Genomic DNA, 16,411 nt, shown 5'->3' on the forward strand with positions numbered 1-16,411 from the left:
CTTTGTTGTTTAATGGCGTTTGTTTATACTAAGACCTTGAGAGAACATTTTTGTCGACCTCCCTGGCGAATTGGTGAGCGCTTCGGTTCTCAGAGGGTGGTTCCGGGTTCGAAGAAGCTGCGGCCGTGGTTAGTTATAACCCTACCCAAAAAAACGTACCGGAACGCTACCGTAAACTGTAGTGGTTATGGTTTAATAGCATCATACCTCTAACAGGAAAGCCCACTATTATCTTAGACTGTATCCGCACTTTCTATTATGCGAGTTTGCAGTCAATAAAACAAATAAAAACAACGTGTAGTCATTAAACATCCTAATTCCTCTGTCTAAGAAAGCGGAGGCCTTACTGGGATATAGGTATGGGTATATACGCATATATAGAGTACTAGCTGTTGCCTGCGACTTCGTCTGCGTTTGATTTTGTTTTTTGATGTGGCATTAAATCAAAGTCAAAGTCAAAAATATCTTTATTCAAGTAGGCCCATAGGTGGCACTTTTGATGCGTACATAAGAATTACACGGTAGTGAGATGATGGCGATAACCACATTCGTAAACTTAAAACTAAGGCTACGAGGGTTCCAAACGCGACCCGGTCTAAGAAGAAGCCCACAACAAACTTAGCCGGAAATTTGTAATAACACTTTTTTGATGTATCAATTGTGATTTGGACCTTCTTAAGTTTCTTTTATTTATTAAATACTAGCTGTTGCCCGCGACTTCGTCTGTGTTTGATTTTGTTTTTGATGTGGCATTAAATTTAGTTGTAGATCGAAAAAAAAATAAAGTATTCAGTATCGCTAAGTTTTAAATGAGGGGTTTGCTGCCGTCCGCTAAGGACTTCTGTCCTCTATCTCCAACCACAGTTTGGGCAAAATTAAACACATATTTTAACCTCTGTAGTACAAAAATAATTATTTAAATCGGTTATAATTAGTCGGAGTCATGGTGTAAAATCGTCAAACACTTTCATCCCCTCTCCCAAAGGAACCGAGTTTAATGTCGGGATAAAAAGTATCCTATATTACTTCTAACACTTCCAAGAATATGCGTACAAAGTTTCATAAGGATCGGTTAAGTAGTTTTTGCGTGAAAGCGTTACAAACAAACTTACATTGACATTTATAATATTAGTAGGGATAGGGATAGGGATGGTATACTTGTGGGATATGGTATACATGTGGGATGAGGTACTGAGATATGAAAGGGGGCTAAAAACCTATTAAAGGTACTCGTAATACAATAGCATATACTGGTCCAACACGTATGTGTACTTTGTGTACAACTATCTTATCTGAGAAATGGCCAACTGTTATCCTATTATAGTCGAAGTAATCATCCGATGTATTGTTGTGTTCTCCGTATCTAAGCTTAACGTAACATGTATGACGACATAACGTTATATAGTAGTTTGGATAAGCTAGTTGTAGTGCTGTTATTTTACTCATATTATTTTAGCTAATATAACATTCAATTTCCTTAATCATCATTATCAACCCTCTCCTCTCAACTTAGCATGAAAAGGTTTTAAACCGTAGTCACAACGCTGACCAATTTGGGATTAATAGATTTGACACGCTTTTGAGAAATCTCACGCATCACGCATTATGAAGAAATCTCAGGCATCCAGGCTTCCTCACGATGTTTTCCTTCACCGTCAAAGCAAGTGATATTTAATTGCTTGGAACGCACATAACTTCGAAATTAGAAGTTTGAACTCGCCCCCTGACAATGAACCCAAAGTCATATTAGCCATTAGGCTGTCACCGCAACGTTTTACTCATATCAGGTAGGTAAAAACATGCCTTTTCCGTCATCACTATTATCAGCCGACTGTAGGGCACGGGTCTATTCTTAGAATGGGAATAGGAATGGGCTTAGACCGTTGTCCACCACAGTTTTATACAATTTTAAGTACATTACATATGTACTCAAAATTGTATAACACTGTGAGTTCCTGAGTTATGGAGAAATCTCAGGCAATCAGGTTTCCTCACAAAATTTTCCTTTCCTGTTAAAGCAAGTGGTCTTTAATTGTTTAAATTAAAAAACTTACACAGAACTAGGTCTTTCCGAAAGGGTGACTGAAGTGTTTACCACTAAGCTATCAACGATCACCGCTTTATTCATTCATTGATATTTTAAAAACTAATGAACACATACTTTCTAGTGTTTAAATACAAGCCAAAACGCAAAATAGGTTTATTTGCACAAGTCATCGCTCGCTGTAATATAGAGCACAGAGCAGGCACACAACAGAGTAAAAACATGGTAAAAACGCTGAGGATAATAGCTCTCTGCAGTGGTTTCTTGCCCATTAGCTAATGACGCGTCACTATTAGCTCGCTCCATCTCACATCCGAATCATAGAGTAGGTATTCGATATGCACACATAGTATTTTTTGTTACACGTATACTTTCTTAAAAGGAATTTGTTACAAATGAACTTTTACTATGTTTGTCGTAGAAAATTGTTTCCGTCGGACGTAGTGTTTTTTTTTTGTGTGGAAATCCACACAGCACAGTAAACCTTAATACAATATTGTGACTAAAGCCCTGAACCGGTCTTATTTTACTGGCAAATTTTGTTTAGTAACCGGTTCAAATAGTTTTCTTTGTCTACCCGGTTATTTGATTCAATACTCCAAAGGAAATGAAATTATTCAAAGTTGGGGGCATTATTTTGTCTATTAATAAGGATTATATGATTAAGATTCAAACACGCGAATTCAGGCATAAAATTGTTTAAAGGATGAACATTTTTTAAATGCTAAAATTAATTAAAATGTACAAGCTTGGGAAACAATTATTATAACAATATACTTCTAGCGGATAAATATCCGTTCATCTTTGCGGAAGGCAGTGGAAAACATTGGACTATTAAATTCATAATATTACGCTGGTCTTAAAAATTCCGTACGTTCATTAAAATCCGCTCGGAGTTAAAATGTTTTAAGTTATAACTACGGATCCATTTTTTAATAAACCTTTTGAATTCATCAAGTTTTACTCGTGTTTCCAGTGTAATAGATAGATATTTTATTTACAATCATATCATGACTACAAAAAACGTGAATTTGTGTAAATTTGAGTGAATGATGATGTTGAATTACGCTAAGCTTACGCTACGAACACAACGCTTTCAAAAAATACATTTTATAATGTTTTACTTCCGGAAAAACACAAGTTTTTTCCCCACCTAGAAATTTACACCCTCTTGATCCGAAGTTAAAATTGTTAACCACTAGACATACTTGGCAAACATAATTAGTATCATTAGTATATACTATATAACCTTGATATATTATACTATTAATATATAACTAAGTATAATACCTGAAATGTTTAATTGTTTGAACACGCTCATCTCAGGAACTACCCATTTTATGACATACGTTTAAGCTAAATAAGTTAACATAATACTAGATTTAAGATGAATGACACCGATGACAACTGTTATATAATATAGTAGAATAGTTTTTTCTTTGTACACGTTCATCTCATAAAATATCCATTCCAGTAGAAAACCGAAAAGTATTGGCTGCAGTCGTGCTTTCTTTTTCCTTAATAAATGAAGAAAATAATAAAGCATTAAAAGGCTAACGACAAGAATAATTATTTCATAAATCATAGACATTTAAATTCCAGCTGCTCTCTGAGCTGAAATCTTTTGAATCATAGTAGTAATTGTTTCAGGAATTTAAATGAACGCTCTGAGAATACTGCATTTACTGGAGTTAGAAACAAGTTGTTGCTAGGCTTTTAAAATTGGATTGAAATGTACTGCACTGTTCGATTTCGGCCTGATTTCAGCCACGTCTGAATGAAGCCTCATTAAGCACTGTGGTGTTCCAAATTGCGCCTTGACGTTGAAACTGCCGCGAAATTGTCCAATTTCTCACAATTCTGTGGAATGTAATGACGTCAATTATGTGTCACGTGTAGGTAATAATTTGGTTTTAGGTTATTAAAACCAAATTATTACCTTGATGTAAAGTTAGATTGTGTCAGATTGATTAGAATGGAGTTTGATTACGACGTACTTGATTATCTTCCGTTTCATGCTCAGAATGCAACGGATTAGATCTGGTTGGATCAGATTGTGTAGGGTTGTGTTTTTATTCGGACGCTGCATCTAGATTGAGTTGGTACCAAGCTGCAAAGACGCGTTGCTCAGTTCTTTTATTTTTATAGAACCAAATGAAGTTTCAATTAAAAAATAACAAAGAGGATATTATGCAGTAGTATCGAATAAAAACTATTTTGATTTTACTAAAAAAGGAACCCATATTTTTTTTCAAAATAATATAGGTTCCTTTTTTAAACTGGAAATGCTTCAGGAATTGAAATGAACGCTCGGAGAATATCTCATTCAGTGGAGTTGAAAACAAGTTGTTGCTTCGAGTACAAAACAGAAATTTTCAGTGTTGAATTTCTGCCACGTTTGAATGAAGCCTCTGTGATAGCTATGGTATTGCAAATTGCAATATCTAGTCAGTATACAATAAAATCCTTCACTATAATGTACTACAAACATTAAATCTAGGGACTGTTTGTTATTTTAATTCAATATGAAAGCCGAAGAGTGTTCCACTGTAACTCTTCTTTAACTTCTTGCCGTCGATAATCCCATGACGCGGTTAAACTAAATCTTATAAGGATCCTGAACGGTTTGAATAAAAACGCGTGAAATATTTTTCGGACAAACTACGGACAATTAATTCGTCCAAAAATCGGTTGATTAATGTTTTTAGATTTTTTTATTTTTTACCTTAAATAGAAAAAAGTGTAGTTCCAATGTTAGTAACGTCGTATAGAACTATCAATGACATCCTGTACACAGACTTAAGAAATAATTGGAACCTAACAAAGTTATTCGTCTGAAATTTGACTTGTTTTGAATCTCTCTTTGACTTGACTTTTTTCAGATATAAAAAGTCATCATAAAAAAGATCTTCTAAAAAATGTCAGGTACACTTAAACGCAATCTATATTCCAGATTCATTTACGCCAACTAAAATTTACTTGTTGTTGTAGTAGTAAAATAACTTAAAAACTCCATAAAAACTTATAAACTCCATAAGTATTGTGAGGTTTGAGGTGCGTATGTAAGTTTTCAATGTACTTACAGTTGTACATTTGTTACGCGATTACTCCGCCAATTATACACAAATTTTATGATTTTTTTTTGGTATGTCATATCTAAGAGGTTGTCCCATTTCTAAGATCCAGGGAGCTCTTCAAATATTATAGGCACACCTTGAGCGATTTCAGTATTATTTAATGTAACTAGAGGATTTTCATTTATTTATATATTAGGAAGCCAATGTGCATACAACTATCTTAATATATGGACACATTTAACAATTGTTTTATAATGTTGTGCACTCCATCTAAAGGCTAACTTAGCATGCATAGCATAAAAGACACTCTTTCTTTACAAATAAATTTTATAATATTTAGATGAAATAAATATAAATGCTATACAAAAAAAAATTTAGATTTTGAATTGCCGGGAGAATGCCTCACCAATAACACCCCGGTCTCGGAAAAAAAACAATTTTTCGTAGAAAGTTATGGACAGCTTACATTTGTCTATTATAATTTAGATATAGGTAATTGCAAACCTACCTATTAAAAAGCAAGAAAAATTTTTACATACTTCCTTAATGTATTTTACTTAGCAACGACTTAAAAATGTTGCAGAGAATAGTTATTTCTTATTTTTTTTAATAAATTGGCCTTTTTTGTCAATTTATTTTTTTAAGTATTCCATTTATAAATTAACTAATGATAGATCATAAAATTGAGGCCAAATTTTCAACGCTTATAGTAATTTATGTTGTATTGATCGCACTAAATAATTAAAAACAATTATCATACAGCATTAATAATTTACCTACACAATAAAACGGAATGAACGGGCATTACGGCGACAGTTTCGGTAACAATAAATCGCCATTTGTGACTCCGTTGCATTCATTGAAATGCAACTCAACTTAAACTCACCACTGAATTTCTCCATGTTTAATGCTTACAAACAGCTTGTGTACAATTTTACTGAACACAAAACTTTGTGTTTGTCTAAATAAAACTTCGCAATTTAACAATTCTTCTTTTTCTCTTCTTTGTGCTATAACTATTTTTCTTTTAAAAATAGTGATCCATAGAAGATATTTTCTAGAAGTGTTCGCTTTTCTACGCAATTTCTATTGCAATCTTCAAGAATCAAAGTACAGTTTAAAAGACAAAATCTTATTTTATACAGCAGCTACCTCGAAGTACAAGTTAAAGATCTATACTCTCACAAAAATATAATTTCCTATTTTTGCTATGTTTGGCTCAACCTTTATACAGGGCCTGATGCAATTTCGCACGTATATTGTTTCTTGTAATGAAAGTTTTTTTATCGCAAAAGCACTGGATAATGTCCCTATGTACGCCGCTTAACCGAATTTGGGAAGAATTTAAGTACCAATGAAATAATTAAAAATTCAATCAGGCAGATAAGTCGCGGGCTGCAGCTAGTAAATTATGTAAGTAACCTATCTTGCGATTTTATAAAGAGCGTTTCCTTTTAGCTATAGAAATTTCCTCTTAGCTATTGAAAAATTTATTTTATACAAATCCCCTTACTAAACGTAAAGCGGTTTTATTACTTTGTGGCAAAGAATCGTGATTCTATCAGACCTGTAAAATTGAGTTAAGTTTAAAGACTTGTGCACTATCGGAACACATCAACTTGATGTATTTACGCTTAAGAGCCAGTCCACACGGCGCGTTGCGTCAGCGTTGCGTCGACGCAGCGCTACCACTGCGTTGTTTTACATACAAATAACCAAGGTGTTCACACGGCGCGCTGCGTCGTCGCAACGCACACATGACGGACAGCAGCCCCCGAGACGAAGCGGGAGGGGGTTTACTCGTGCGACGTCGGAGCGTCAGCGCTCAGTTGCTTGTGCGTTGACAGAGAGGATACACGGAAGCTCATTTCGTTTTACGTTTACGTTTTTGTATTTAGTTTTATTTGCAGGGTAATTAGTTTTATTTGCAGGGTAAAATGAATACCATTGAAGAAATTGACATAGATTACTTGATTACATTGATACAGGAAAGGGAAATTATATGGGACAAGTCAAACGTAGATTTTAAAAATAAAAATTTAAAAACAAAAGCCTGGGAAGACATATCAAAAGTTTTATTTCCTGATTACGAGAATTTCACAGCTGAACGAAAAAATAAAGTTGGTGAGTTCACAGTACAGATATTTATGTTTTTTTTATTTAAGAGGGCTTTCAAGATTTTCTTGCACCGCCAATTCCGCGATCAGTACAAAATTGAGTAGTCCACTTGCAAACCACGTTATGTTAAAAAAAAAACATTTTTTATCCAATGGCGCCAATCGGTTAAGGATTTAAAATATTAACGTCAGCATTTAATATACTGTGTTAAAACTCGCTATGATAAGAATAAAATGGGATTGAAATCTCAATACTTTTGCAAAAGTCGTTATGTTGATCGGCAGTCCACTTTCAAAAATCGCTAAGTTTGTATTAACTTGCAAACGACGCTAAGTTGCGTGGTGACTTTTGCAAAAGCCGCCATCTTGAGTGCCAGTACGCATAATACTGTCGAAGTGCATGCACGCGTTGCTTTCTTCAGATACTGCAGGCTTTTAAAAACGAGGTATTTTCTATTAAAATTATCATGGAGTATCAAGAACAAGAAGTTGTTTTGGCACCAAACAGAAGAGGACGTAAAAAGATAGCTGATAAATCTACATGGAAGAGAGAACTTGAGAAGTCGAAACGGTAAGATTATTATTTTATGGTTACCTTTTGTAAATAGGATAGATACCTGGTTATTTGCTGGGGATTTTTTTGCTCTATTGTTATTTATTAATGTGCCTATCTGTTTTGTTTTAGACATATGCCTAAGGGACTGCCAGTTATACCACAATGTGTACATGGAAATTCAAAACAGGGATACAAGTGTAACGACTTAACGGTTCAAGACTACAGTAAATTTCATCGGAATTTTTATTCAACTTCAGTTAAAGTCACCCAAGATACTTTTTTATTAAAATACTGTACAGCGCAAACTCCTAAAAAAGAAGGAAAGAGAAAATCCCAGACTATATGCTATTTTATACCAAAGCACGAAAATTTGGCTGGAAGACGCCGCGTCAAATTAATTAAGGTGTGTCAAAAAGCAATGACCACAATTCTGGGAATCTCTAGGGACAGAATTCAAAGAATTTGTAAACAGCATTTAATCACGATGGCAATGCCGAAAGAAAGAAGAGGAGGTAATAGAAAGTCCAATCTGTATTCTGATCGCACAGAATCCGTAAAATCGTTTATAAAGGGACTTGAAGCTTTGGAATCACATTATGTTAGAGGAAGATCTACTGTGCAATATCTGAGCAGCGATCTAAGTATAAAAAAATTGCATAAACTTTACAACGATGACGCTCAGAATGTGTCAGTGAGATATGAATTTTTCCGACGTATCTTTAACAAGTACTTTAATTTGAGTTTTAAGTCTCCCGCTACAGATGCATGTTCTAAATGCATTCAATTAAAAGAAGTTATTAAAAGAGAACGCGACACAGCAAAAAAACAGCTGCAAATAGCTCAGCTTCGTATTCACAAGCTAAAGGCCAAATGCTTTTACACTAGCCTCAAAACACAAGGCGACAACGAAATAATTTTCTCTTTTGACTGTCAAAAGAATTTGGTTTTACCAAAAGTACCAGACCAGAGTGCCTACTTTAGCCGACAATTGTATACGTATAACTTAACAGTATGTCAAGGGCCATCTCGTGGGGCTCAAAACTGTTTAAACACATTTATTTACACGTGGTTGGAAACTGAGGCAAAGAAAGGATCTAATCAGATTGCTTCGGCGGTATTTCATCGGCTAATGAATACCAATTTTGAAGACACTGTTAGTCATATTAAATTATTTTGCGACGGTTGTGGGGGGCAAAATAAAAACTCAATCGTTTTGGGAATGTTGGCATATTGGCTAAAAACAAAAGCTCCACGTCACATCAAGAAACTTACGCTGATATTCCCTGTAGTGGGGCATTCATTTTTGCCCCCCGACCGTGTATTTGGAAATATCGAAAGAGAAATACGTCCTTTAGAAGTCATTGTGGAACCCCAGACATATTTTGATATTTTTAAAAAGTATGGTACGGTTCTCAGACTAGGCAGCGACTTCCATTTTTATGATTGGAAATCAAGCGTTAAAAACGTACTTAAGTTACCTGGATCTTGGCACTTTCAATTTAATGCCTCTAAAAGATTCTTTTTAAGAAAGGATAAAAATAATAGAATTGCCATTAAAGGGGAACCTAATTATGTATCTGAGGTAATAAATTATGGCAACGTTTGCAAAAGAGGCAAATCATTCGAAAATATTGTGCCCGTTATGATGAATGTTGGAGTTCCAGTAAAACCAGTAAAGTTAAATGATGTGCGAAATCTTTTGAAAAAACATTTCGGTGAAGATTGGGCTTCTTACGATTATTTACAATATTACAATTTTCTTCAAGAAGAACCAAATGAGACTGTTATAGAAGAGACTGATAATGAAGAAACCATAATACACGAAGAAATAGACTTAAGAGTGTAATAATAGATAAAAATTGTAATTTCTTAAGAGTAGAGGAAAATAGAAGCTTATATTTGATTATTTCAAAACTGCCTATGTTGATTGCATACAACTGCAAAACTATCTATGTTAAAAAATCTTTTGCAAAACTAGCTATGTTTAATTTTAAAATGCAAATTAAATGATTATTATGAAAGAGTGATTTTATTTGCTAACATAATTTAATTCGATGTGCTACTAAGTTCATGTAATACACAAAAAAATGCATCTTAATATCGTAATTTTAAGTCTAAACATTTTAATTAGTTTTCTCAATTAATTGCTGCATAAACTTAACGGGGTTTGAAAGTGGACTACTCAATTAATATCTCGACACTCTAAAATTTTAAAACTTAGGGAATTTAGATTAGCGTGAGTACTATTTTATTACTTAGCTCAAAACTAACCTAGACTACGCTGAGTAGGTATAAAATATTATTTTTTTACTGATCGCGGAATTGGCGGTGCAAGAAAATCTTGAAAACCCTCATAATACAATTATACCTTATTTAGCTGCCAAGGCAGAGTTCCTCTAGTCATAAAATAGGTCGCATATTGCTGTCTTATGACATTCGGTGCTGTCTGTTCTTCATGTACGGGTTGTATTGGGAGAAATTCATCAACACTTATAGCAAATTTATCTCTTTGTCTAAAACCGTCTCGATCAGCGACAAAATTGTGTAATACACAACATGCTTTTATAATGTCAGTAGCGAAGTCATAGGACACGTCTATCGGTCTGTGAAAAATGCGCCATTTGTTAGCCATAATCCCAAAAGCGCATTCGACATATCTTCTGGCTCTGCTTAGACGGTAATTGAAAACCTTTTGTTGTAAGTCGAGATTTTGACCGCCATATGGACGCATAATATGTTTGCTCAGTCCAAAAGCTTCGTCACCCACAAATACATACGGGGTTGGTATATTGCTACCAGAGAGTGGCTGGGGTTGAGGTAGTGGTAAGTTGTTGTTAATCATTAGCTCGTACAGTTTAGAATTTTGTAATATGGTTGAATCGCATTCTTTTCCGTATGCACCGATGTCGACAAATACGAATTTGTAATTTGAATCCACAATAGCTAGCAACACAATCGAAAAAAAGGCTTTATAATTAAAAAAAAGTGAGCCACTATTTGCAGGATTACACACGCGGATATGTTTGCCGTCGATGGCACCAACACATTGAGGAAAATTTGCCTTTACATCAAAACCCCTCGCTATTGTTTGGAAACTTTCAGTTGTCAGTTCAGGGATGTTGTCTCGAAGAAGATTGGTCCATATAGCACGACAAACTCTTTGTATTATATATGCAATAGTAGATTTTCCCCGTTTGAATTTGAAATGTAAATCAGTTATTGAATTTCCACTTCCTAGGTATCTGAAAAGAAAATAATTATTATAATATGCATTTATGAGATAGATAGATACCCGAAAAAAAATACTGACATATTCAGACATCGATAGCAAATAACTTTCTCTATGTAACCAATTAATTCTGGAATCGCGAAAAAAATAGCAGCTGTTGCATACATTTTGATTCAGTAGGTATTGCTTTTTGTATGTAACAGCTGTTATATTTTCACGATTCCAGAGTCGGTCACATAGTGTTTGTTAACGATATCTGAATATGTCATTAAATTTTATCGAGAAATTCACTATGTATAAATTATTAAATCATGTTTACTATTGGTTTTGCAGGTAATGATTTAATAAAAAAATGGAGAAGTGTAAAAGATAATTACTTCAGATATTCAAAAAAATTAAAAGAAGCATCAAAATCGGGCTCGGGCGCTACGAAACTGAAGAAGTATCATTTATACAATCAACTCCTTTTTTTGAGAAAAGTGGAACAAAATGCCACCGAATCTAGCTTAGACTCGCCTAGAGAAATCAACAATGAATCTACGTCTACAAATGATGACATTACCACAGACAACACTCCGCGCTATGTTCCAGTCGCGCGCAAAAGGGCAATGCAAATGGATGAGTTTGAAAGAGAAGGACTAAAACTTCTCAAGGAGCCGGAAAATCGCCATATGTCCTTTTTCAGAGCTATATTGCCATCTATTCAAGAATTTTCCGACCGAGAAACTCTCCGTTTCCAAAGTAAAGTTATACAAATTATAGATGAAATGCGGTATGGACAAACATCATCATATGTGAGTGGCCCATCAACGTCTCACCAACCACCATATGGGTATCAAACAGCAAATTTTCAAAGTACATACATTTCTGATTTTAATAATTCAATTACATCTCCAGAAACATCTCAAGCAAGTGAAGAAACTGAATACGATTTTTCTAATTTGTAATTACTGGATGATATCTCTCTTAAATAATGTCTAAATTTAAAATTATGACAATTGCTGATTATTTGTGAGTTGATTACTAATTAAACAAACCAAAAAAACTGTTATATTTTTATTACTTAAATATATTTATATAGTTACCTTAAAGTGATTCCCAGCATTTCTACTGGTTCCACTGGATTCCTCATATTAGTATAGTTTTTTCGTATGTGTGGTTCTAAGGACTTCAATAAACATTCGAAGCTGGATACACTCATTCTAAAAAAATTATAAAACTTCTTTTCGTCTAATAGCAACTCCCGATATTCTAAAAAAAAAAACTGTCCATCACGATTTCTTAATGAAATGAAAGGACTGATCCAGTACCGTCTTGTGATCTTGCGTCGATTTCGGCGGTGACGTAGTAATAGGAGCAATGCTAGACGTCTTTTCCGATCCATGATTTGCTATAGACTGACTGCGAATTTTTTTCAAAATACTTGCCGCAACTGTGCGTCGCCGCTGCGCCGACGGAACGTTGACTGCGTCATAGTAACGCTGCAGCGCCCGTGTGGCCGGCTATGCGTCAAAATATTTGCGTTGCGACGACGCAACGCAACGCAACGCGCCGTGTGGACGGAGCTTTACAGTTAATGTTGGCAAGAGGCTAGCCAAGTACGGCCGAAATAGAAGCCTACAACAACGTTACGTTACCACAACAATGGACCCAAATAATAAACATTTTGCAACACTTTCGACAACAATAAATTGTATTTTGCTGCGCCATCGCGTTTAATGAGGCTTCATTCAAACGCAGTTAAAATTCAACACTGAAAATTTCAATTTTCCGTTCGCCCCGCTACACAACTTGTGCTCTGGTAAAAAGAGAACTAAATACAATATTCCCTAAACGTGTGAGAGTTATAAAATGCATGTTTCATTATAAGTTCTCTAAACTACGGCTTTTTGAGATTTTAATTTCCGTAGTCTTGCATTTCATTGAAAATTTAAGTGTAACAGAATATTCTCTTTGTTTATATGAAATATTATTTAGAATCCTTCAAAATATCACGGAGTGAGAACAACTATAATTATAAATATCATAAACGTAACTTGTACGTTTATAATTTTAGATACAAAATACACATACAAGTATAAGCGTCAATGAAGTCACTCAGTAGTAGTACTAATTAAAATAGTAATTTTAAAACTAAGATGCCGCTGAAAAAGTGGAGAAATCCTTTAATCATCTGCGTAAGTTTTAAAAAATGTTATTATTTATAGTAACGGCTAAACTCATATGAACTGTCATCGGAGTATGCCCGTCTTGTTTCGAAACAATTTGGGGATCTATTCAAAAACCTATTAAAGCAACCTGCCTATCAAAAAATGAATTACACTGAGGACAGTCAAAACTTTATTTTCCCAAACATAAATTTATCAAAAAAAAATACTACATTTCAAACCTTGAAATGAATAATTATAATGAAACTTCAAGAAAATATTCCCTCGAAAATATAGGAATAGCTATTTTCCCGAAATGTTATTTCCAAGAAGAATTGGAGCGTATTTATAGAAGGAACTCGAAGACGTAGGCAAAATCTTAGTAACGCCTTTTCTAATGGAGCGGCCACATTAATGAGTTGCGGAAGCCCGCAACTTTGTGTTTGGACTTCAGTATAAAGACGCGTTCATAATAATATCTTAAATTTATTATATTCTTATTTTCATAATAAACTTAATTTCGATTCTTGCTACTTGAACTCGTCGATTTTTTTTAGTTTTTGAAGACGTATAATGTATGATGGGCATGATATTTACACTTTTTTGTGACTAAAATTCACTTTTAAAAGTAATAAAACTTGAATAGGCACCCACGTTACCACCTTATATGATATTTTTGTCATTGAAATTGTGAAAGCTGACTTGGTACCCGGATCACTTTCATTTCCTTAATTCTTTGTCAGTACGAAATCGTCATCTAGGTAGGTACTAAAACGTACTTGTTAAATCGTATTATGTAATAAATTGATTTATCATTAAAAATTATGTAATGCTTAAAATTTCCCTTGGAATAATGTTAAAAAAGTTATCACTAAAACCCAACCTCTTAGAGGACACCTAAACTTTTCGAAGGACATGGTCACTAATTATTATACTTACATATTATACATATGGTTCATTTATTTCCAATAATTGATGATATAAAATTATAATCAGTCCATTGTTACAGAACTGCTGAACCAAGTTTCCTTTTTTTTATTTGTTATTTTTCCAATAAAGTAACAAGTTATTATAATTTTTTTAGTAGTGTTTTACCTACACTTGGAGGAATTATCAATTTTATAAATTTAAAATGCATATAAAAATTTTCGGAACCGACCGGATTTGAACCTGCGACTCTCGGGCAATCGCGGCCTGAGCGCTTTCACCAATCAGGAGAAGGATTATTAAAAACTCTTATTTCAAACGTGTCTCATTGTAATATGGACCTTTGAAAAAGTAGATCGAAACTGCAACGTTTCCTACTAGATGACGCTACAGTCGCTATATGACTGATGTGAAAGGCATATACTAATTTTCGGCAGCGACGTCGATTGCCCGAGAGTCGCAGGTTCAAATCCTGTCAGTTCCGAAAATTTTTATATGCATTTTAAATTTATAAAAAGTAACAAGTGCGAAATAGTTATAATAAATACGAAATAATTATAATAAATGCGAAATAAATTATAAAATTTCGTTTGCTAGATATGAAAATTATTTATATTCATTTTGAAGAAATTTATAGTAACTTAATTATTAAATTATTATAAAATTAACAAAAATAATAATCGCTCTTTTTTACTATCGGTGTATGAGCCCTAGCAAAAATGGAATCGTTACCGTGCGATCTCTCTTGCAGACACGATTTCCTTTCTACTAACGCTCTTCTTTTGTTTCTAATGTACTTTTTCTTAGATAACGCTTTACTTTGTTTCGATAACTTTGATTATTTATATTGCTTTTCACTTTGTTTTTTTTTTTATAAATGAGATATAATAATAACTCGGTATTCAACTTTATTTCTTGTATCCATGAATGCCCAGCAAAGATTACTCTGTAAATGCAAAATATGTTTGTCTTGTATTCTGATGTTACGGTTAGGTTATTCATTTTAATCCGAAGCGTGGTGGACTACGGCCTTAACCCCCTTCTCACTGTGGGAGGAGACCCTTGTTCGTCCGGTAATGGGTTGATGTGATGATGAAGATGAATATCAAGGATCGCTTAAACGATAAAAAAAGTTTAGGTGTTAATTGCTCTAACTTCATATTAAATTACTGTGAGATGGTGATAACAAAGAAAAAATACCCGGCTAATTTTTTGTAGGCTCTTCTTAGCGAGCTTAGCTTCTGGGCGCGTTGTGAACCCTCGTAGCTGTAGGTTTAAGTTTGAGGACGAAGTTACATGCCTACATGAATAAAGAATATTTGAATTTGAATTGGTCTGAAGGGCGTGGTTCCCGATGTGATAACAAGAACTTGAGGCTTAACAACTACGCCTCAGGTTGATGAGTTCTTGACTGTTCTTGAACCCATCAGGTGGGCTATGTGCTTTCTCCGTCAATGATAACTATATACAAAAATATGTTCAAAGAATCCATAATTTTTTGTAATGCTCTGACACGAGAAAGAAAATCAAGCGAAGCAATTGGACCCAGACATAACAGTTTTGTAAATTGTTGGGCTGAACTTTCTTCACAGTTTGTGAGTTGTACAATTCATTTAGGACAATTGGTGTCACCGTTAACCGAGCCGAGGTGCGAGAGAATTACTGCTCAACTCTCTAACCACAATTTACGTCAGTATTAGGACGAGAAGAGGGGAAAATAGCGATGGTATTTTACATAGTATTTCTATATAAGTATGAAGTTTAGCCGCTACTTATTACTGGAGGAGACTTGTCTCCTGTATTGGGCCGTTAATGGGTTGAACTTGATGCATAGGTGTTAAGCATCATATGCTCGTCCAGACTGGAACACAGAACTGCAACAATACTGCTTAGTGCCTGAAATAAACATGGGGGTAGTACTTTACTGGAATAGCCAAAGAAAGGAAGGTTTGTGGCAGGGATCCTACCCGTTCCCGCTGATAGTGAGGCTTGAAGTCCTAACTATTAAGGTCATATATAATCTAATATAAATAAAGTCCTATCCCCCCATTTTATTCCCAAACTAGCATCAATATGTCTTCAATATTTTTCTAATTGGCCAATAAAACGGGAAAGTGTGGCAGTTTGTGCGCAGTACGTTTAGCAGTCTCAATCTAATTGTTACTAATGGCAACATCGTTAGTGGCAAATGTTGCAATTGCGAACCGGCCGGCCATTTTGGACATCAAATTGCAATTAGGTGTATCCTTTGTATAATAATGTCGGTAATAATTGTAATTATAATTTGTTACGGTTTATATTTATGTGGAAGGGG

At 34.4% G+C, this 16,411-nt stretch overlaps 2 protein-coding genes across 3 annotated transcripts; one reads left to right on the forward strand and one right to left on the reverse strand.

Moving 5' to 3' along the window:
- Positions 1–6,763: 6,763 nt before the first annotated feature.
- LOC120636795 lies at positions 6,764–12,111 on the forward strand. Its single transcript, XM_039908389.1, has 2 exons — positions 6,764–7,245; positions 11,357–12,111. The coding sequence occupies exons 1-2, from the start codon at positions 7,059–7,061 to the stop codon at positions 11,968–11,970; spliced, it is 801 nt and encodes a 266-aa protein (XP_039764323.1). The 5' UTR covers positions 6,764–7,058; the 3' UTR covers positions 11,971–12,111.
- LOC120636648 (protein ALP1-like) lies at positions 7,527–12,520 on the reverse strand. Of its 2 annotated transcripts, XM_039908300.1 has the most exons (3): positions 12,451–12,520; positions 12,109–12,225; positions 7,527–11,036 (listed from the first exon to the last, which is right to left on the reverse strand). In XM_039908300.1, exons 1-3 carry the CDS (start codon positions 12,495–12,497, stop codon positions 10,157–10,159), a joined length of 1,044 nt encoding a protein of 347 aa, XP_039764234.1. In that variant the 5' UTR covers positions 12,498–12,520; the 3' UTR covers positions 7,527–10,156. The 2 variants fall into 2 exon arrangements, with proteins under 2 accessions (XP_039764234.1, XP_039764182.1); XM_039908248.1 differs by lacking the exon at positions 12,451–12,520 and having other exon boundaries at positions 12,109–12,423.
- Between the last annotated feature and the right edge of the window lie 3,891 nt (positions 12,521–16,411).

This window comes from Pararge aegeria, chromosome 1 (genome assembly GCF_905163445.1).
Source record: "Pararge aegeria chromosome 1, ilParAegt1.1, whole genome shotgun sequence".
NCBI classification, from domain to species: domain Eukaryota; kingdom Metazoa; phylum Arthropoda; class Insecta; order Lepidoptera; family Nymphalidae; genus Pararge; species Pararge aegeria.